Genomic DNA, 21,639 nt, shown 5'->3' on the forward strand with positions numbered 1-21,639 from the left:
ACAATAGATAAATCTGTTATAATGTAAAACTCATATTTCCCCATCATAATAATATAACAGTATCTAACTACATGGCGGGGAATTAAAAATATTACACATACGAATTACAGGCTCGACTTCATTGTAGTGTAGACCAACCTAATCTAATCGGCGAATTCAATTAATTCTATTTTTCAAAATTGTGGTATTTTTGACGTACCATACTTTTTTAATAGTACGCGGACCAAAATGTACTGTAATTATAGTTCGGTTGGCAACACTGCGCTCACTGACAGATGGCAGCGAGCGACGGCGGAGAACCAGTCAAAAGACCCGAAATTAGCAACAGATTCATGATAGGTACATGATATTCTGTTTATGACCAATTATTGATGTGATACCTACTAATTAAAAAAATACATAATTGAATAACAAAAACCAATTAGATTCTGTTTATTTTGTTTCATTCTTTTTTCGATACTGAGCACACATAATGCGTTCAATCTTGGTTACGTGATCGTGTTTCTGCTAAAACACTTGATCTGTTCGAGTGTGGAAAAACATACACTTTCCACTGATGTCATCGGAATAGTGCAAATTAAGTTTAATACATAGTAGAAACGTTTCCGCAAATGTGTCAATAAGATTTTTTTCTATTAAAATGTTTAATAATTGCCTAATAAAATAACCTTATTAAATAAGGTTATGACATTGCCATATTTTATCAGTAACCATTATAATAGCATTGTGCTTAGAATCAGAATATGGACATGATAGGTTGAGTAAGTGGCTAACATCTTTTTCTCGTAAAAACAGAAATTTGTTAATACAAACCTTCAACTCTGTGGAGGTCCATATGATCTTATTAGGATCGGAAATGGTCAGTATGTAATGGCATTAATAAAACTTAGGTTTTACTTATTAAGACTTATTATTAAAGTAGTTAGGTACCTACTTACGTCAATTTTTTACCTTGTACCTAATATTAATAACGAGAATGTATACAGAACTTCTGATGAATTTTCGTACCTACTCTCAATCCTCAGCTTCTGTCAGGTTAGAGTGAAGAATGCCTCACCTTAGTCAGCTCTTTCACTTGGTCACTCTTCCTCTGCTTTGGGTTCCCTGTAGGCTATCCAAAACCACCAGTCTCTCCAGGTTATCTAGTCCGCGCCGAACAATATGTCCAAAAAACTGCAGAATGCGTCTTATCAGCGCCATATTTAGATTAATAAAGCCTGAGCATATCTTTTTGATAACGAGTGGTCCATGTTCAGCTGTCAAAATCAGATCCCAGATTGCTTGACATATTAATTCGCCCTTTCTCGTTTCAAATTGAATTATAAAAAATACTCAAATCAAATATATTAATAAATTATAAATAATATACATTCCTGTTATTCATCAGCTGTCAAAGTCAGACTAGTCTTACCTACTAGTCCCACAAAAACCGGTGGTAATATTGATTTCCAAAAAATATATAGCATTGATCTATTGCATTACATTTGTAGGTGTGTTAATGCTAGTGTATTATTTATCATGTTGATACCAGATGGAAATCTCCCACAGGAGACTACCTCAAAGGACGGACCGAACCATCATATTTCCCAAAATACCACAGCCTACGTCCACTCTTCGCGGTGATCGCAACCCTCGGCCGAGCGGAACCCGTCTCCTTGAAATTCAAATTCGTCAGAATCCCGCCAAAACAGACGCGGCCTACCGATAGCGCCGCCACCGGTCAATTTGTCGGTAAAACAGGGAGGTTCGCGACCGAGAGCGGGATGACGCCGAATCTGACGGTTGAACACGCGCGAAAAGCTCCTTCTTCGATTGGCCGCCGGACAGCGAGCATCATCTCTGCTCGCCTCGGACGCGAAGCCAAGATACATATCCCGCCAAAAGGACCGCGTCGGCAGACTTCTTAAGCATCTCCAGGAAATAAAGGACCACATCGGCAGCACGCCAAGCCGCAAGCCCCGATCCTATCTCCCATCGGACAGCGAGCATCGCCTCGGATGCCAAGCATCAGCAGCTAGGACGCAAAGAAGCCACGTTTGCAGCCCGCCAATTACCGACCGACCGCCATGACAATAACATGTAACGACTTACAATAAACCAGCCTTGACCAAATACCCCGTGCGTTTCTGTCCTCCACCCCCGCTTTGACCTTGATGTTATCACGGCCTGCCATCTCCGCTTCAGAGCGCGCAGAAGGCCGGTGATAAGTTGATCGCCGTCAACGTGGGGCTTGTGGGCAGGATTGTGTCCACCGGAGCCAGCATCGACCCTGAGATACGCCAGCAGAGTGAGTACAACTGTGAACTTCCTCAAGCAGTGACATTTGCGAGTACTCACTCTACCGGGGGAGAAACACACGGCCGGTATTTACAATGTCAAATTGACTTTGTTTCGCGCGTGCAATCGCAACATCGAGACACGCGGCGATACGTTCCTCGCAGCGGAAATGACACACGAGATCGCGCGGACCGTACTCCCGCAAGTTCATTCGATGTGGGAAGCATAGCCAGACAATGCTGGGGGCCGCGCAAAAAACCGCGTGGTCCCGAAACCTGGAATTCAGCACACCAGTGGCGCCTGACAGAAGCAAAAGCATGGACATCGGCTCCATCACAAGACGGGACAGCACCATGAATCAGCAGCATCGCTATGTTCCTCCGACCAGCTGTATCATCCCTCGACCCTGGCCCACGGAGGAATACATAAGATGTCATGGCCAACGGCGTCGCGACGCTACACGGAGATGCCCCGGCTACCGACGCCGACGCTCTTCGTGACCGACGTCACCCAGCACAGCGAGGTGCCAGCCAATGGCGCTCGTACCTCCAACCCAGGCGAAACATCTGCCACCAGCGCGGATGTCTCGCCTAGCATAACGACCAGCCTTATCAAGCCTAGCGAGCCTTACGACGCTCCTCGCAAAGACTCAAGGTCAAGCTTCAGTACCAAACCCCATAACCAGCCGCTTACCATTTGGCACCGGCGTTATCACGGAGTGCCCCGGCGCGACGCCCGGCACCTTCGTGATATACCTTACGGCAGACCGAGGTTGGTCGCCTGGTCTCTGGTTGCCCAACCGGCGGTGACCAGCAGATACATCAGACACCGCCTCAATCGCCGACGGCCCAAGGCTACATCGGATCTGCAACCTGAGGGTCCAAGAAGACTGAAGCGGAAGCCAAGATTCCAGGGACGCAGCAAGACCCCCAGCATTAATCGACCAACAAGACAAACATCCGACGCCAGCGAGGATGTCACGCCCGCCTTAAAACTACGACACCTATGGCCAAACCGCTTCGACGCCTTGGACGTGCGAGAAGACGACGCTCAAGAACTCAAGGTCCCACTTCCAACACCAGACCCCATCACCAGACGTCTATTCTTGGAACCGGCGCTATCACGGAGTGTCCCTGACTGACATGTCTGACACCTCCGCGAAAACCTCACGAGGAAGCTGAGATTGGTGCCCTGGTCTCTAGTCACACAATGGCGGCGACTAGCAGGCGCAACAGGTCCCACCTCACTCTTCGACGGCCTAAGGATGCGATGAGCTGGTCGATTCGAGGGAACCACCATGTGGAAGTGGAAACCTCAGCAGTTTTGACACGAAAGAGCCTCAAGCACGCCAAGACCATCGGACGCGTCAAAGCCGCACAGAGGTGAACCAGCCCTCAAGGACAAGCGACGGTAGGCTGATGGAAAAGACGACGGTTCGGTCGTTTCCCGGAGAGGTCGTTTGATACCAGATGGAAATCTCCCACAGGAGACTACCTCAAAGGGCGGACCGAACCATCATATTTCCCAAAATACCACAGCCTACGTCCACTCTTCGCGGTGATCGCAACCCTCGGCCGAGCGGAACCCGTCTCCTTGAAATTCAAATTCGTCAGAATCCCGCCAAAACAGACGCGGCCTACCGATAGCGCCGCCACCGGTCGACGAATAAGACCAAGTTAATGGTTGTTGATCGGGCCAACCTTCTACCAACACCAAGTACACTCCAAAACCTCGAAGCAGTCGACGAGTTTGTATATCTTGGATCGACCATCAGTGGAAAGGGCGGATGCGAAGCGGAAATAAGAAGGCGCACACAGATTGCAAAAAATGACGCGCCTTACCACTATATGGAAGGATCGGGGAATTTCGATTGCCACAAAAATGATGCTTTTGCAAACATTAGTGTTCTCGATATTTCTATACGGAGTCGAGTCGTGGACCCTGAAGGCAAGAGAACGAAAGGCAATTGATGCCTTTGAGATGTGGTGTTGGCGCCGAATTCTTCGCATTTCTTGGACGGAGCACAATACGAACCAGTCAATCATCCAGAGACTGAAGATAAAGGAACGGCTCTCGACGATATGTCTGAGAAGAATTCTGCAGTTTTTTGATATATTGTCAGGCGTGGACCGGACAACCTGGAGAGATTGGTAGTTTTGGGTAGCCTCCAGGGATGGTGAAGCAGAGGAAGAGCGTCTGCGCGATGGAGCGACCAAGTGAAAGAGCTGACTGGGGGCACCATCCATTCTGCCCTGAGAGAAGCGGAAGATCGAGAAGGATGAAAAGTCTTGGTCGCTCAAAGGATGGCGAAATTTAAATGTGGTCACGATTCTCAGCCATGAATGCACGACCAAGAAGAAGAGAAGATGAAAAAAAGTAAACTGTTGAGCCAAACAGAGATGAAGGCTTACCTTCGGACGAACACTCAGCTGGCTTGCTCCGTCTGCCGGAATACCCTGGACAACGGTGTCGCTTTCGGGGGGATGTACACAATCGGACAGCTCACGTGCCATCACTTTTGTTTGGTGAGGGTATACTTTAAAAATTCTCCCCTTTCTCTCAATCCAGTTTTAAAAGTGTTTTCCAGTCTGCCCCACGTAGAAGGTGTGGAACACACCACAAATTTGTTAAGCATTGTCTTTACAGCTATTTAATCGTTTAACTGGCGCAACCGTGATGTTACGGTAATTATAATTAAAAAGAGAATGGACATGAGACCTCAAGGTATAGATCCGGGGTTCTATTTTAGGTTAAACCTAGTTCATTAGAACCAGGTTCCCGAGACCATGTGGTCTCGGGAAGATCTCTGCTTTATCTTCACTTAAGAATCTAGAAAGGGCACCATCAGAATTTACCTTATTCAAACTCTGAAAAAGAGACATATAAATTGAGGGTTCTGGTTTCATAACTCACAAACTCCACAATATACCAAAAATGAGTTATGAATGCAGCAATGTTCTTTATATTCACACCGTCCATTGAAGACAGGAATCTCAGTTTCAAAACGCTCATAACTAAACTGAAAAGACGCAGCATGCTAGTCTCCCAGTCTCAGTTTCCAGTCCCCCATAAAACAGTGGTACCAATATCAGTATATTTCATGAAAAATCATATTTTCTTACCAAAAATGGCAGCACTGAACTGAAATACTGAAATGAACAAGCAATAACAAGTCAGGACGTCAAAAGTTAGATGGGCGAACCGATTTTAATTTAAAATTTATGGCAGTAGTTGAGAAAAACCCTCGGTTCGTAAAATTTTCTATTTCGAGGGCTGATTTCACGGTGAAGTGTGATAGCGAACTGCATGCGCACAAATTTTCAGACACGATAGTTCTAATATGACTGATTGACTATTGTCTATAATCCAAAATTTTTTTAGAGTATTCTTGATTTGGTGGTTCATTATATTGTCGACTGTTGTATTTTTAGCTCCTGTCGAGTGAGCTACCGCAAAGTGGCCGTGATCACGAGGGAATCCTTGGATTTATGCACCTGGATATCAAACAGGAAGTGAAGAGGGCTGATAAACTTGTGAGTAGCTTTAAAAATGTACCTACACGCCTTATGGAACAGAAATGGATATCATGTATAACAATTAAATTGTGTAATAAACCTCTGTATTACCTTAAACCAGTGTCTGAAAACTATGTGACGCAAGAAGTCAAAGGGTGTGCCGAGAAGGAAGAAGCCCAAAACTGTTCATTTTAAATAATGCATATTAAATTTTCTTAAATTTTAAATAAATTCAACATCTACATATTCAAATAAATATTTGTCACGTTCGTACATAGTGGTCAACGCGACACAGGAATACAGTGACGCTCATGAATCTTTGGAATTTGGTTTTTCAGAGCTCTCTTGGAAATGACATCAAAAAAACGAGAGTTGTTACACATGGTAGATGATAAGTTACGTGTTTGTTTATCTAATGTACAGCTGCGTTTTGATAGAATTCTTTCTAAAAATCAATTGCATCCTTCTCACTAATAAAATTATTACCATCTATGGAATGAGAAGAGGGCGGTTGAAATGAAACGCTGGGTCTATTCAACAGGAACACGTTTATTACACTAGACGACAGAAATATAGGTTATGTTATTATTTATTGACGGAGACAGGTTTGATCCTGGAGTTACACACAAATAGAACAAACAAAAATTAGGTCAGGTGTTACATACATGCAATTGAAAAAGACACGTCTAATTAAGACATAGACGTATGAACTATACGCCAGGTGTGTCATGAATCGTAACACGGTAGTGATCTATCGAATAACAAATGGGAATTTTATTATCGTAAAGAAAAATTACATACTATTTTAATCCTATATAATGTGAACAGTATAGGGCTTTGTTTGAGGGTACCGGGCCAAAGGCGCCCAGGGTGACAACCACTGGATGAAGCTTTATAGCTTTGGCTACCCCAAGCCGCTCCACAATCCTCGAATCAGGCCCTTTACAGGGAGGGGCACGTCTGCGGGTTTTCTAGCTCAGTTATTTTTACTTAAGGGGGAGACGCATGCCAGCAGAGAACCTAGCGGAAATATACGAAGCTTGCCATTTGAGATTTTTTTTAGATAATTTACAATTTCAACTGTATTATTTAATAAATATGTATCCGAAAACATTAAAAAGATTTTTTATTTTTTTTAAAACTTAAAGATAAACTTACAATTTTATTGTAAAAAAATGTAATAAAATGTGAATTCGTTGCAGGGTCAAATCTTTTTATTGCATTATATTTTATGGTCATAATTATCATTAAAATTTAGTTTATTAAGTTTTAGATTTTATGTGGTATAGATTTTTGACTAATTCATCGTTTTAATATTTTTTATATATATTTTAAAAAACATCGATTTTTATAAAAATATAAATGTGTATAACTTGAAATCCTTTTTATTTATATCAACTCGAGCTTCAATATTGTGACTATGCCTAAAATAAAATTTGATATAAATAAAAAGGATTTCAAGTTATACCTACACATTTATATTTTTTTTTAAATCGATGTTTTTTAAAATATATATAAAAAATATTAAAACGATGAATTAGTCAAAAATCTACACCACATAAAATCTAAAACTTAATAAACTAAATTTTAATAATAAATATGGCCATAAAATATAATGTAATAATAAGATTTGACCCTGCAACGAATTCAAATTTTATTACATTTTTTTACAATTGCCAGTTTATCTTTAAATTAAAAAAAAAAGTTAAAATCATTTTAGTGTTTTCAGATACATATTTATTAATTACTACAGTTGAAATTGTAAATTATCAAAAAAAATCTCAAATTGCAAGCTTCGTATTTTTCCATTAGGTGCCTCTTTTCGCCTCTGATGGTATAAGCATCTCCCTTAATTAAATACATTTTTTGTCGTGTTCCATGAACTGAACACAGATGGCAATAGCAAAAAAAAAATAATAATTGTTTAATTTATATTCGAGGATTGTGGGCCGTCAAAAGCTGGCTAGCCAGACAGGTGCAGTTGTGTTGATGGTTAGATCGACCGATGATAAACAAAGCCCTATATCTCCGTGTATTCGGTGAGATGTGGCACCACAAAGCTCGCCAATCATATAACAATTACGTCCGGTGAAATGCCCTTTCTGCAAGCGGGAGGAGCGGTTTTGTTCCGCGGAAATTAACCCGACATAATTAATTTTATTTATTGGGATTAATTTGTCCGTTTGCAAATATAAAAACAAAAAAAACACTTTAAGAGAACGAAAAAAAAAAAACCAATCACGGAAATCGATATATTGACACAAAGGTTCGCGCTTTAGGTAACGTGCCTCTATCTGATTTTTATAGATGGCGGTGCAGGTTCGGGAAATCGATAATCGCCGTTATTTCACGCCAAGAAAAAGAACGACGTGGTAGAATTTAACACGACAATTAGTTACTTTGCACCTCGCTTTACATATATTGTGGTACCACATAACACACTGCAAACATCACAGGTCAATTAGACTTAATTCCTAAACACGTAAATTACAGTTAAAAAGAAAACATATCCTTAAACGTTAATGGGATTCTATAAGCTATGAAACAATTACACAATAACAATTAAAAATAATACCAATAACAACTAGGGTTGACTTTCCACTAACAGGGCATGGCTTTAATATTATGTACACTCAAAGGGAGATAAGTTTGAAATAAATTTGCGTAAATTAGGCACGAGATAAAAAGGGGAAGACCAAAGTTATTAATATACAGAGTTATACAATAAAGAGAAATTAACGAAAAATATTGATACAGGGTACTCAGGGTTTGGCGGCGTGCTGGTGGGTGCTGCCTTCGGATGAAGGTGCTGTGGAGACCCAGGTGGGGTCTTCAAGGCGTCGGAGAAGAAAAAGAGGCCTCTTAGAGTTGCGCAAGCTTCTTTTAAAAGCTTCTTTGCGCCGCCCGCGTGGAGGGGGCATTTCGGCGGCCGTCGTTAGTTCCGCCATCCGCCGCTGGGGTAGATCCCGGCCTTTTTTTACTACGTCACGGTATGTCGGCGGGATTTTTAAACTGGCCGAAGGTCTTCTGGGATGTCGTCCACCCCGCCCTCCTGGTTCAGGGGTTCTTGGCGACCGCCTCCCTTCGCATAGGTGTAGTACGTCTTATCTGTTCGGCGATGCCTCGCGCAGGTGACCGAGTTTGCCGCTACTCGCGGCGAGATGTCGCTGGGATGTCTGTTTTTAATATCCCATAGCTGCGGCGGGAAACGTTCGATCTTTTGAAGATACCGACCTAACCACTATTGCCGGCTTATTTGAACATCAGTCATTTACAATTTTAAGTCAACTGGAGTGGATATTCGAGCGGTAATGTCTATTTCCCGGGATTTGAGAGCGTCAGGTTTTGCGCCGTTACGTACGTCAATTTTTGCATCGGATGCCTTATTATCCACTTGCTCTGCGTAAGACAGCAGGTAGTATGGTAAGGGTCGCATTGCTGACCTTGGAACGTCCGCGATCCGCCGCTTTCTTAAAAGAACCGTTATCCCTCTGCCTTGTCCAGCGCAGGGATAGACAACCTTAGCGCGACGGGGGTCGCACGTATTGATTTGGTGACAGTACCTACTTATATATAGGTTAATAAAATATTAAAAAAAAATGTTACCTACACTATGTTTTCCTTTATTCATAATATTAATAAGGTACATTTTCTTTTTCAATGCATTTTTATTTGGTATGATGCGGAACAAATCCCATTGACCAGTGTGCCGTGAAGTAAAAAAGTTTGGCAGACACTACCTTAAACAATGGAATGGTTCGCTGGAGTCACCCTCAATCCATGTTTTGAGAAGCTTCTTTCTTCTTGAACTTATTCCGCTTCTTAGTTAGAGCATACGGCCAAGAATCCCTGTCTTCTTGCATCATGCCGGCATCCCGTAGCTCCGCCATATACCAGTGGCAAAGGGTGGACGAAGGCTGCTAAGATCCGACATAAATAGTGCACACGAAACTTTGTCAGTCATACTTATGTATTTGTTTTCATTAAATTAAGACTACAGTGTGTAGATAGTGTTGGATAGTTTTTTAAATTCAATTAAATCCTGCGTAAACCAAGCCATAGTAGATGATGGTCAAAAAATATTCATTTATCTATAAAATAATATCTAAAATTATGCCATGTAACCATACATAATTTTAGATATTTTATAGATAGAAGAATATTTTTTGTCATTGGTTTATGAAGGCTGAACACTTAATTCATCGAAAACAAATAAGTATGACTGAAAATATGTGCACTATATTTGTTGGATCGTGCATAGCATACCTACACTATTATGGTTTGGCTTAGGCAGGGCAGGGCAAGCAGTTCAATGAAAACACCTCACCACTGCCGAGGCAGTAGTATTGTAGAAAGTATTTAGTGGCCTTCCAGGTCGCCAGGATCCAGTTGGCTTGAAGAACAAGCAATACAGGTTGAAGTTCACGTGGCCGAGCCAGTGTGATAAAAGGCTGCTTGGTCAGCTCTCTTCACACACTGAGTATCCGTCGCAAACATCTATTTTCGAAGCTCAGTATAGGGTTACTCTAAGGCTTCCTAAAGTGCCATGATTCGGTAGCGTAAAGCAGCACCATTAAAATGCATGTATCGAATAAGCAGCATTTGGTTTTAACTGAGTACAGTTATCAGTTCCAGACACTCTGCATCGAGTTGAATGTTGCTTCAGCCATTCCTATTTGGATAGCGATGTCTCGTAGTGAGTAAAGTATACGCTTCATAACTTTGCACTTCGGTTCTAGGATGAAAATGGTGTAATATATTCTAGAAATATTGTTTTTACATGTATTATCTATTTACAGTACTCTCTCAGTAATCTGCCACTCCAAAAACCAGACAAGTGTCCAATTAGTGAAAATGGCGGATTATAGTGTATGATATTATGTATTATACAAAATATGGTAAAAAATAAAACAGCTGTTTCGTAAAAATATTTTTTTTGAGTAATTCGTACTAGCAAATTACCGTTTTATTTATAATCAAAATCAAGTATTTAATAAATTATAGATAAGTATTTATAAACTAAGTTTATTAACTAAATATTAAACATAACCAGTAGTTCATTTAGGCAGATATTCTTGAATGGCTAAGGATTTCTGGCTTTCCCTATGACCAAAAGCTTCAGTTTGTGTGTCCCGGTTGCATTTGAGCACGGCATAAATTGTGATGCGGTCCTTGGGCACTTTTCTCCCTTTGGTACATTAGGTACTTCCTTTTCGATGAACGTACGTTTTACTAAGGAGAAGTTTCCAAAATAAGCCCGTCTCGTCTGCGTTGCATACTTGTACGCGGCGGACTACTGAATTTGACAATCGAATACCGGTGAATTATAGAGCTTGATTTTGTGCTTTCAACTAGTATTACTGAGAGTGTATTGTATTTATTTATTACTACATAATATATTATTTATACAAGTTAATAACATTTGATCTAATTTTATGTGAGGCAACAGGCAAAGGCGTATCAGTGTAGTAGAAAGTGCAAGGTTTTAAAACGTATACTCTACCCCCAAGTATTTGAAGCTGTCGACACTCAATGTTTTGCCCGTTGCTAATCAAAGGGAAATCTGGATCAGGACAATGTGCCATTATACAAAACGTTGGTGTTATCAGACGAATTGTCATGCAGCCTGTCGATTGTTTCTTTAATGCCCTCGATTGAGTTTTCGAATAGGACAGCGTCTTACAGGTTGCACCTCGGTCAGGCGGTATTGACTTTCATAGTATGAAGTCAAAGAGGATGATGAAGAGAAACGTAGCAAGGACACAACCCTGTCTGACTACGGTAGTGATCCCGAACCATTCTGTGACAGTGTCAACAATTCTGACACAGGATTCGCTATTTTCATGCAGAGATTTGATTATGGAGAGGATGTTAAGAGGGATACTTATGCTCCCAGTATCAGTGCGGACTGTCGAAAGCCTTCTCAGTTTTGACAGGCAGTTATATGATAATTTTTCTTTGAAGTTATGTTATTACATTTAATAGAGGGCAGCCGTGAGCACCACCATCCTTTAAGGCCGGTTCAGATTAGTCGAGTGGCGAATGATTTAGTTACCACTAAATGATTTAGTAACTGAAAAGTGTCCGAACACAATACATTAGTGAGTGACGTGTCAAAATGAACAGAGCACAACGTAACAAAGCTAAAATAAATAAGTTAATAACTGAATTTGTAATGGCTATATTAGAAGAATTAGAGGAAGAAATTTGCAACAAGGGCACTCACGGTTAAATATTCCGAAACAAATTTATGGGTAGTATCTTCGCTCCAACGAAATGTCATTTCCACGACAACTAATGAACTTGACTGAAGATAACGTTTTCAGACTTGTCTTGTGTCTTGTTTGGTATTTAGTGAGAGGTGGTGGGGGTCACTACTCGACCAAAAAATTAGAACAAAATGGATTGACTCAACTAAATGATTTGACTAAATTACTCGATTAAATTTGTCTGTTCATGCATGTTTAGTTACTAAATTACTCGACTAATCCAAACCAAACTTTACAGAATTTCGAGTAATATAGCTCTACATTATTTTAGTAGTCATTAGTGATTTCTCGTAATAAATTTGAATTCTCTTTCTAGGGTTGTGATTTCTGTTCCAAAAATGGGGCTATCTTGAAGTGTCACTATGCAGAATGCAAAATCAAGTTCCACCTGCTGTGCGGCAGAAAGGAAGCCACCCTCTTGCTGTTCCACGAGGCCTTTCAGTGAGTAACATTATTTGCACAGTCTTATACCACGTTTACATGTGCATGGATTTACTGCTGACAGTACGTATTATCTCGGCCATAACAAGAAAATGCATGTGTAAACATGTATTATCATGCAAGTTGCAAGATTGCATGTATGAATCAAAAAAGTTCGGAAGCTTCTTAATTTTCACGCGACAGTTGGTTTGGTAGATATCTGTGCCTGCGCAGTAGAACTATAGTAAAAAACAAGCTACACCTCGCAGAGATTCATCTTGAGATTAACCGATTTTTATCGTCTTATGTTCGATTTCGGTATTAAAATTTTTCGAATCTGAATTAAGTAAACTGCTGGAAGTTATTTAATTATACTACGTTATCTGTTTGTGCAAAAAAATGAGTGATTTTCATAATTTTTCAAACAAATAGGTAATAACACGATTTTTTATTGAAAAGCAATATGCTGCCATGCTGTAAAAGAATTATTATTAAACATATTTTTTAGGTTAACGATTCTATAGTTAATTATCAGGACTCAAATCAAAGGATAGGACAGGATCAAAGTTAAATTGGGAATAAAAAACTGCTACAAAATATGTTCGAATGCTGCTAAAGAATAATATATTTACATTTAATAACACGCAAGTGCAAACATGTCAATGCAAATGCTGTTCTGATTATTAGGTTGATAATTTTCTTTGATGGAAATGCTGCTAGGCTGAATGGTTGCAAGAAAGCTGGTTAAGATGGAGGCAGGTTCCGCTTGGCTGAGGGCTGCGAATGGCCACGCTTTACGGTGGGTGGAAGTAGGCTGCGGCAGGCTGTGGTTTTTGGGGACAGTCGATGGTTCGGTCTACCCTTTTTGCGGTGGTCTCCCGTGGGAGGCCTTCATCTGGTATCACCGTGTATCATTTTTCGATCTTCAAACCGGCTGTGACGAGTTATGCATCAAGTTTATGTTTTGCTCTGACAATTGTAATGTTGTTTCAGGTCATACTGTATTCTGCATCATCTATATCAAAGCATACCTGTTCAAATCTTCGAATCTCTTATCGGCGAGCCTCCCGGATTGCCGATGATCAATTTGACACCGGTGGATTACAAGACACAGGTCGCCAATAATAAAATAGGTAAAAACATACCCTATTCAACTAGAATTGTTTATTTCTAATATTATCTTCACCCAAGGTCTTAAATCTAATTTGACACTATTAACCTATCTTGTATAAGGTCGACCAGGTCAGTTTCTTTGTTATGCGTGACTCGTCTGTCCTGTATACAGCCACCTAAGGTGATCCAGTTTAACCGGATGGCTGCCAATAAGGTCTTAAGCTGCGCACTTTTCCGTGAACGGAACGCCGCTCATACAAAAGTCTTTGGATGTACCGCTTTAAATGGGATTTTAATAATGTAAATCAATTATTTTAAACATACAAATGTGTTGAACCTACAATGACATCTATTGGGAATATCGTCACATACTCCGAATTGAAAAGAGCTTTGTCACCGGAATAAATGGCGGCACTAACAGGACAGTGCAATACATTATCACAGTTTACATACGGGCTTCCCCAAATTCCTGGTAAATTCTTAATTTCTGTTCATGTTTGGCGTATATAATTTTTCATCTTTAGTTTTAATTTGTGTTCCATGTTTGGCGGTTCGGATTATTTACATTGACAACCCTGATGTGTCATAAACATTTTAATTGTGTTATTATGGATAAATGGCGGTACAATTGGCGCACTCTTCCTTTATTTGATAAGTTTTTATAAATAAACTTTAATTCATTTTCAAAAACGATATATTTAGAAGGTTTTATTTTTGCAATAAAATTCGCGGTGTGCAAGGTACCTCCATACATACACCTACTGGCAGTTTAAAGGTTAATGGACTTTTCAATGTTCAAAGCGTAGAGCTCGTTATTGTATCTATGTCTCCCACCTCGACTGTGTCGTTGATGTGTTCAAAGATACCGTTCAGTACGCCTCACTCGAATGACACACAACACTCTTTCTGTGCCTTTAATCATGCAACGGGTTTCCGAACCGTACATGCCAAAAATGGACTTATTAGTGTTTAGTACAAGATGCACTTCAAGTGTCGGTTCAATGCTTTGAAACGTAGCATGCACGGAATGGATTAATAATATGTGAAAGTTAATCGCCATAGACCAAGACATTGAAGGCTTAAAACACAAGAAATACAAAGTCCGCTGAATTTCCTCAAATATTACCAATATTGGATGCGTGTTTCGTTTACGTGACAAGCTTAAATGCATGATATATTGAACTTTAACACGTGTTGTAAGTTTATTCCATATTTCTCCAAAATCGAGAGTTAAAATTTCTTACAAACACCTAGAAGATAACGCATTTCCCTATGCACAAACCTAACCAGCAGACTATAGATAATAGACATAAATACTTCTAGCTTAAATGTTGGGACCATACCTAAATAAGATTTCATATAAATAAAAAGGATTTCAAGTTATACACATTTATATTTTTTATATAAAAGCCACGTACACGATGGGTGACAACATTACAAAAGATGCCAACCAGCTGCTAAAACTCATGAACTGGAAAAGACATGCGGAGGACTGTTCCGGCTGGAGGACGGCGGTGGAGGAGGCCACGGCTACAGATACATACTTGCAGATGGCCGCTTTTGTGCTGTAGTACGTGTGGATCGCAGGCCGCCCACGAGAAGTGCATCGTCACCAAAGACAATTTATTGATTTGCTCGCGGTGCCAACCTGTTGATACTAAAGCTGTGACATCTGACGCAAGTAGGTCTACAAAGCATTTTGATATTTATATAGATTTTGCAAACACATTTCCTAAGACCTTTGTCGAAGAAGACTCACAAACGAAAACGAAATGAGAAAGAAAATCTGTTTAATTCGAGTTTTAGCAGTAATTAGACTTCATTCGGAAGTATTTCTGTAAATCTACATCTGTAAATTTATTGTATTCTTAGTTGTTATATAATATTGTATTAAAATTGTATTGTGCAAAAGTAAAAATTGTGTTTTATTTTTAACATGTATATGTTTTACCGCTCGCCGTGATATTAAAATTGTGTGCACCAAATTGAAGTGTAACGCAAAATGTTTCCGTGATACTCATTTTATTACAATTTTTCACAACATCGCGACGAGAACGGTGGCCGAGCGGTCTAAGGCTGCAGTAATTGTATAAAAATTGAATTGAAGTTCTGTTGACGTGGGTTCGAATCCAACTTCCGACAAATATTTTAATATTTTATTTTATTACTAAATGTATTTCTTAAATTATTAATTTATATTTTTAACCTTAGTAAGACAAATATGTTAAAAAGTGAATACTGGACTAACCAAATTGACGATAAAAAATATTCTTCTATTTATAAAATATCTAAAATTGTGTATGGCTTAATGGCAAAATTTAATGCCGGCGCTCCATTGGCACGCAAGTCAGACGATTTACAGTCTTCGGACTTTTTTTGCATGGAGCACCCCAGATCTGCGGACTTTTTAATCCGCAGACCAGGCTCGTTGGATTTCAAACATGTTTGATATTTTAGCCTCCTAGTTGCTAGACTTCGTCCGTCGATCACTGCATAAATTCGATTTGACATTATACGGAATCATTCGGACCGAAAAAAAATCTGTAATTGTTTTAAACATTTTCAAACATCAACACAAATCGGACGATCTATTTTGTCCTCGGACTTTTGGCTCGCCGATGGAGTGCTGGCGTTGGATGTTTAATAAATAAATGAATATTTTTTGACTATTTTGCAATATGACTTGGATTTAGGGTTTAATTCAATTTTAAAAAGTAACAAACATTATCTACAGTGGTCGGTAACTTTTTGAGGGACTGGGTAAATGCTGAGTACCTCCGCTACATGGAAGTACATTGGAATGTGGATATGTGTCTTCAATCGCTCTCAGACATATACATGTTACAATTTACTACGTGTAGCACAGGTACTCATCATCAGGCTACTGATGTAATATATGGAATTATCATCTTCTACATGTTTGATTTACAATCTGGCTACATATTATGTGCAATTTTTTTGAGTAGTTTAGTAGAGAAAGTTTTGTATGGTTTGGTTAGGCAGGATTTAATTTTAAAAACTGACCAGCACTATCTGCAAATTCTATTAGTAGTTCAATGAAAGCAAATAAATATAACTGACAAAGTTTAGTGTGCAGTATTTATGCCGAATCTTAACAGCTTACCTCCACCCCTCGCCACTGATACCTACAATGAAAAAAAATATTCTAAACGAACATTTTTAAAAATTATATCAGAGGTTTTACCAACTGAACGATGATTCTGCTTGTAGATAGGTAGTGTTTTTAAAATGTATGCAATATTTTCAATAAATACATTACTAGTAATGATGACAATACGATAATAATGATATTTTCTAATTACTATACATCCATAAGATCTCGCGGACCTGGTTGGGAATCACTGTTAAATCAGGAGTAGTCAACCTGGTGCCTACCGCCCACTAGTGGGCGCTCCAACTTTCATGGTGGGCGGTAGGGGTATTTCCGAAAGAGTTCCTGAGGTCCTAATAAGATCATATGGTCTCCGTAGAGTGGAGGTTTGTATTAACAGATTTTGTTTTTACGAGAAATGGATATCAACCACTTGCTCAACCTATTAGGTCCATACTCTATACACAAATTGAAAACCAATATGTGTACTTATCAGATCCAGGATTCGAACTTGGGACCCACAATGCTATAGGTCGACTCTGAAGCCACGCGGCCATAGTGTGTTGCACAAAAAAGTACGACTGACAAAGTTTAATGTGCATTATTTATGTCTAATCTTAACATCCTTCCTCTACACTTTGCCACTGCCGTATACTATACGGTCTCCAATTATATTAGATTCAATATGAACATTAATTCAATTTTCATAGTTGATTATGGAAAGATTCATAAATTCAAGAATGAAAACCTAACCTAACCTAACAAATAATTCAGTATATCGGCTAATTTCAAATTCACGTCTTAATAAAATACGGTTCTTGTCGGTTTATACTTTACAAGAAGCCAGTAACAAACAATTTTTGAAAATAGCCGATATACTGGATCATTTGTTAGGTTAGGTTAGGTTTTCAATCTTGAATTCATGAATTTTGCCAAAATCAGCTATAAAAATTGAATTACCTAATGTTCATATTGAATCTAATAAAGCTAAAGGCGAACTGTGCCACGGCGAAATGTTTTACGTACAATATACATGTAACCGTTAAAAATACGACAATAGTTAGGTATATTTTCAGGGTTTATAAAGCATTCGTTATCTTACCCAGATTGAGGGAAGCATGCATTTTTGAAATTCTGGTACCGCCGGGCTAGATTTGCAGCTTTAAGGCCCCCTATGTTGTAACTCGTGACATGAAGTCAATCGCCAACAAGACGCCACATGACATTGTGACGTACTACCGGAGTGAGTCAATAGTCTTTGAGAAATTAACGCTACTCTGATACTGGGGTTAATCATTGTCGGCATAATAATATCTATGGTGGGCCGTGTGCATTGGCTGACTCGCCTCGTATTGAGCATATGTCACAATTACGTCATGTCATCGGGTGACTTAATGTCACGAGTTACAAGATAGGGGGCATAAAATAAATTGACAAACGGCATGAATTAGTTAATGAGTCCCATACCTACAAGCATTTAAAGAGGACGCAAATCACCAAAAAATATCGCAAATGTGCCAAATTCTAGAAGATGGGCGACCAACTTGACAATCTTTTGGAGTCCCATACATTTATTAGCGAGCTGCAATGGTCAAGTAGCGCAAAATTAACTACCTACCATGTCTATTTTTTATGTGTGAATAGTATGCCAATCAGTGGCATCCCGTAGGGGTATGCAGGCTATGCGTCGCTTAGGGGCGACAAATGATAAAAGGAGGCCAAATTAAAGAACTAATACTATCATCTTGACATCTTAGTTTAAAGAGATCACAAATTTATTAGGTAATCTGTTTGGTGTACATGTATAATATTATAACTATTTATTATTCACGGTAATTCACGGTCATAATAAAATATACCCGGTAATACATCGCCATCTCTTGCTCTAAAAAAATAGTTGCAAGATAAATTTAAAAAAGGCAGCTTTTAAAATTACATCCAGATATGTATATTTATTTATTAGAATTCACTCTTCAACCCTTGGTAAAACTTACATAATTATACTTCCCACATATAATTTGACTGTATTTTTATAATCGGGAAATGGTCGAGTCCTTGGAAAAAGAAGAACCAACATCCTAGCTCAAGAATGTCCAGAGACTATAAGTAGTTTGACACGTAAAAGATAGACAATGTTAACAGTGTGTACTTACTGTACTTTATGCATGGTACACAAATTTATTTCTTTGTATTATTATTAGTACCTATTATTACATTATGATAATATTACCTACTATTAATTATTCCCGGTAATACGGCACCATCTCTTGCCCTAAAAATAGCTATCACATACAATTTGGCTATTTTTTTATTAAATTAAAAATCAGGAAGTGGTTACTAGTCCCCACAGAACAGAATAATTTCTGATTTCCCTGCTAGCAGTGGCGAAGGCTCCATACTAAGCGATTATTTAAAGCTTACCTTCTATTTTCAAGTATTTAATTAAAATAAATAAATATCTATATTGTCTAGGAGTAGGTAATATAATAAAAATATTGATTGTCATCTATCGTCGGTATTTAGAAGTAGAGCGTTTAATTTAGTCAAGCTTCGAATCAAAAATAAATAACGGAAGGTCATAGACGTGAGTGCTATTTTTAGAATTATGTCGATCATAATCGACGCCGAATTTTCTACCGCAATTCCGTTGCCAACTTCATACATGTCTGCATATTTGTTCCAGACTTGTAAGCATTACAGGACAAGCTTACGCTCTATATTGATTTGTTTATTGTCGATGACTATCTTTTTAAGCAAATAATAAATAATAAGGATGATTCAAAAAAAAAAATAACTATTGTGTTCAATCACGTCATATAATTTATAAATTGTTATTAAAAATAAATATTGTATTTCGCGATTATTATTTAGGTTACTTCAGTAACAAAGAACGGTGATAAAGTTTTATTTTATAATACAAAATTCAGTGTATTACTGTGTTTTGAATGTGGATAAATTATCGCATATTGTACCAAAATCATTCGTAAGTGCTTTAAATATATAAGTATTTATTAAATTGTCTAGTGTCCCGGCGATCGAAGATGTTATCCGAATCATTGCATTTTAAAAAAATCATTCCCGAGTTTGACGTTTCTTCAAAAATTAAAAATTATCAAAGCTTGACCTTCCAAGGGTTCATTTAGATTTGAATACAGCAAAAAAACTTATATTAGAAATTTTCACAACAATTTATATGATAAATATTTGATTTTTTGATGGCCATGCGTTTGCTAAAGAAAAGTCTGCGTGGAATTCTACTGCCATAAGTGATTTACATAATTTGACAAATTCAGCGGTGAAACCTATTGTGACCAGTGTGTCATTGTCATTTATTCATCAGTAGTAATATCGTAAGTATTATCTTCTTATTTCCCGTAAGTTACCTGACAAGTGTGCTCTTTTTCTCTGATCTCCACAGCTTACCTCTTTCCAAAAGTCACCCTTCGTCACTGCCGGCTAGTCCCCCACAATGACTTCCAATAACTAATTTATTGCCTATGACTCAAATTACTATAACTCTTATGCTTATAGTATAAACAGGAATTTATCCACATCCTCAATTTTGACAGTTGTTTTGTTTGTACCATTTCGAAGGTAACTCAAAAAAAAAATATTTTTTGCATTTTTTTTGAGTTCTCTTATATTTGAATTAGGGGAAAACATACTATTATGGGCCATCTTCAATAATTATTCGCCACTTACAATTCGTGGGTCGGGATGTGTAGTCAGGTAAGTCACAAAACAGCAAAAATGAGATATGAATGCCACTATACTAAAAAAAAAAAAATCTTTCGTTGTGTGTAGTCAGGTAAGCCGTACGTCTCACCATTTGCGAGATGCAGTTTCAGTCAAAACATATTTTTTATTTTACGGGGTGTGTACACAGTTAAGTCACATGAGTAGTCAGATAAGTCAACATTTTGTGTGACTTACCTTACTACTCATAGTTGGCTTACCTTCAAACGTCATACCTACTCAGTGTTGATTTTGGTGAATCTAACGTATTTTTAAAGATATTTTGAGCAATTTTGAAAAAAAAATAACAACAGAACCTAAGTAAAATAGTCATATTATAATAAATTATGACTTATATAAATAAGTTTGTGTATTATTTGTAAATAATACAAAATATACCAAATTTATCGAATTTGATTTATTTAAATCTAAAAACACGTACACAATATCCAAACAAATAATCTTGCTTCTAGGTTCAACCACATACTCCAATAACTTGTATGTTGACGATTCATTGATAGCATAAAAAATCCTGATTTTAATATTCAAGAATTATTACAGTCTAATTTACCGACATTGAAGAACCACACCCTTCATGCTCAAATAGTGCTTCCACGATTACACATCACAACGATGTTGTAACCTGTTACCCTCGTTCTCGATTGAGAAATAATAATCACCAAAGTATCCTGGCCTTTTACAAACGACATTTGACAGTGCATGATTCTGATAATAACCAGGGGTATTGCTATGTATGCCATGAGACTCTTGCTAATAGAGAAGCTAACGATATCGCTACATGTCTGTTCAAATACTTAACCAAGGGGATACATGATAATATTAAGCATGTGATCATGTATTCTGATAGATGTGCGGGTCAAAACAAAAATAGCCACATAGCTGTAATGTGCATGATAGCAGTAAAACATTCTGTGACTTTAAACAAAATTGATCACAATTTTTAGTCCCTGGCCACACACATACGGAGTGCGATAGTGATTATCGCATAATTGAGAAGAAAAAAAAGACATTTAGTGGAACGATCGAACATCCTCATGATTGGGCCAAATCAATGTGTGAGGTTGCAAAGAAAAATCTTTTTAAAGTCACTGAAATGGACTCGTGCAGATTTTTTTAACTACTCGGATCGATTAAAAGGACCATTGCCACTCAGAAAAATAGATACAGATGGGAATAA

General features: G+C 38.5%; 1 protein-coding gene across 1 annotated transcript; it reads left to right on the forward strand.

Annotated features, from left to right (window-relative positions):
• Positions 1–1,915: 1,915 nt before the first annotated feature.
• LOC147079987 (E3 ubiquitin-protein ligase PHF7-like) lies at positions 1,916–15,501 on the forward strand. The gene is made up of 5 exons (XM_085953830.1): positions 1,916–4,802; positions 5,709–5,810; positions 12,378–12,502; positions 13,475–13,614; positions 15,005–15,501. Exons 1-5 carry the CDS (start codon positions 4,620–4,622, stop codon positions 15,163–15,165), a joined length of 711 nt encoding a protein of 236 aa, XP_085809956.1. The 5' UTR covers positions 1,916–4,619; the 3' UTR covers positions 15,166–15,501.
• The last annotated feature ends 6,138 nt before the right edge of the window (positions 15,502–21,639 follow it).

Source organism: Rhyacophila brunnea, unplaced genomic scaffold, assembly GCF_057557595.1.
Source record: "Rhyacophila brunnea isolate RB1 unplaced genomic scaffold, BYU_Rbru_1.0 scaffold_1, whole genome shotgun sequence".
NCBI classification, from domain to species: Eukaryota; Metazoa; Arthropoda; class Insecta; order Trichoptera; family Rhyacophilidae; genus Rhyacophila; species Rhyacophila brunnea.

Excerpts from the sequence above, each read along its gene's own strand:
- LOC147079987 (XM_085953830.1), top strand. The coding sequence starts at position 4,620 with ATGCACGACCAAGAAGAAGAGAAGATGAAAAAAAGTAAACTGTTGAGC. Across the intron at positions 12,503-13,474 it reads CTGTTCCACGAGGCCTTTCA|GTCATACTGTATTCTGCATC; the intron begins GTGAGTAACATT and ends ATGTTGTTTCAG. Across the intron at positions 13,615-15,004 it reads GGTCGCCAATAATAAAATAG|CCACGTACACGATGGGTGAC; the intron begins GTAAAAACATAC and ends TTTATATAAAAG.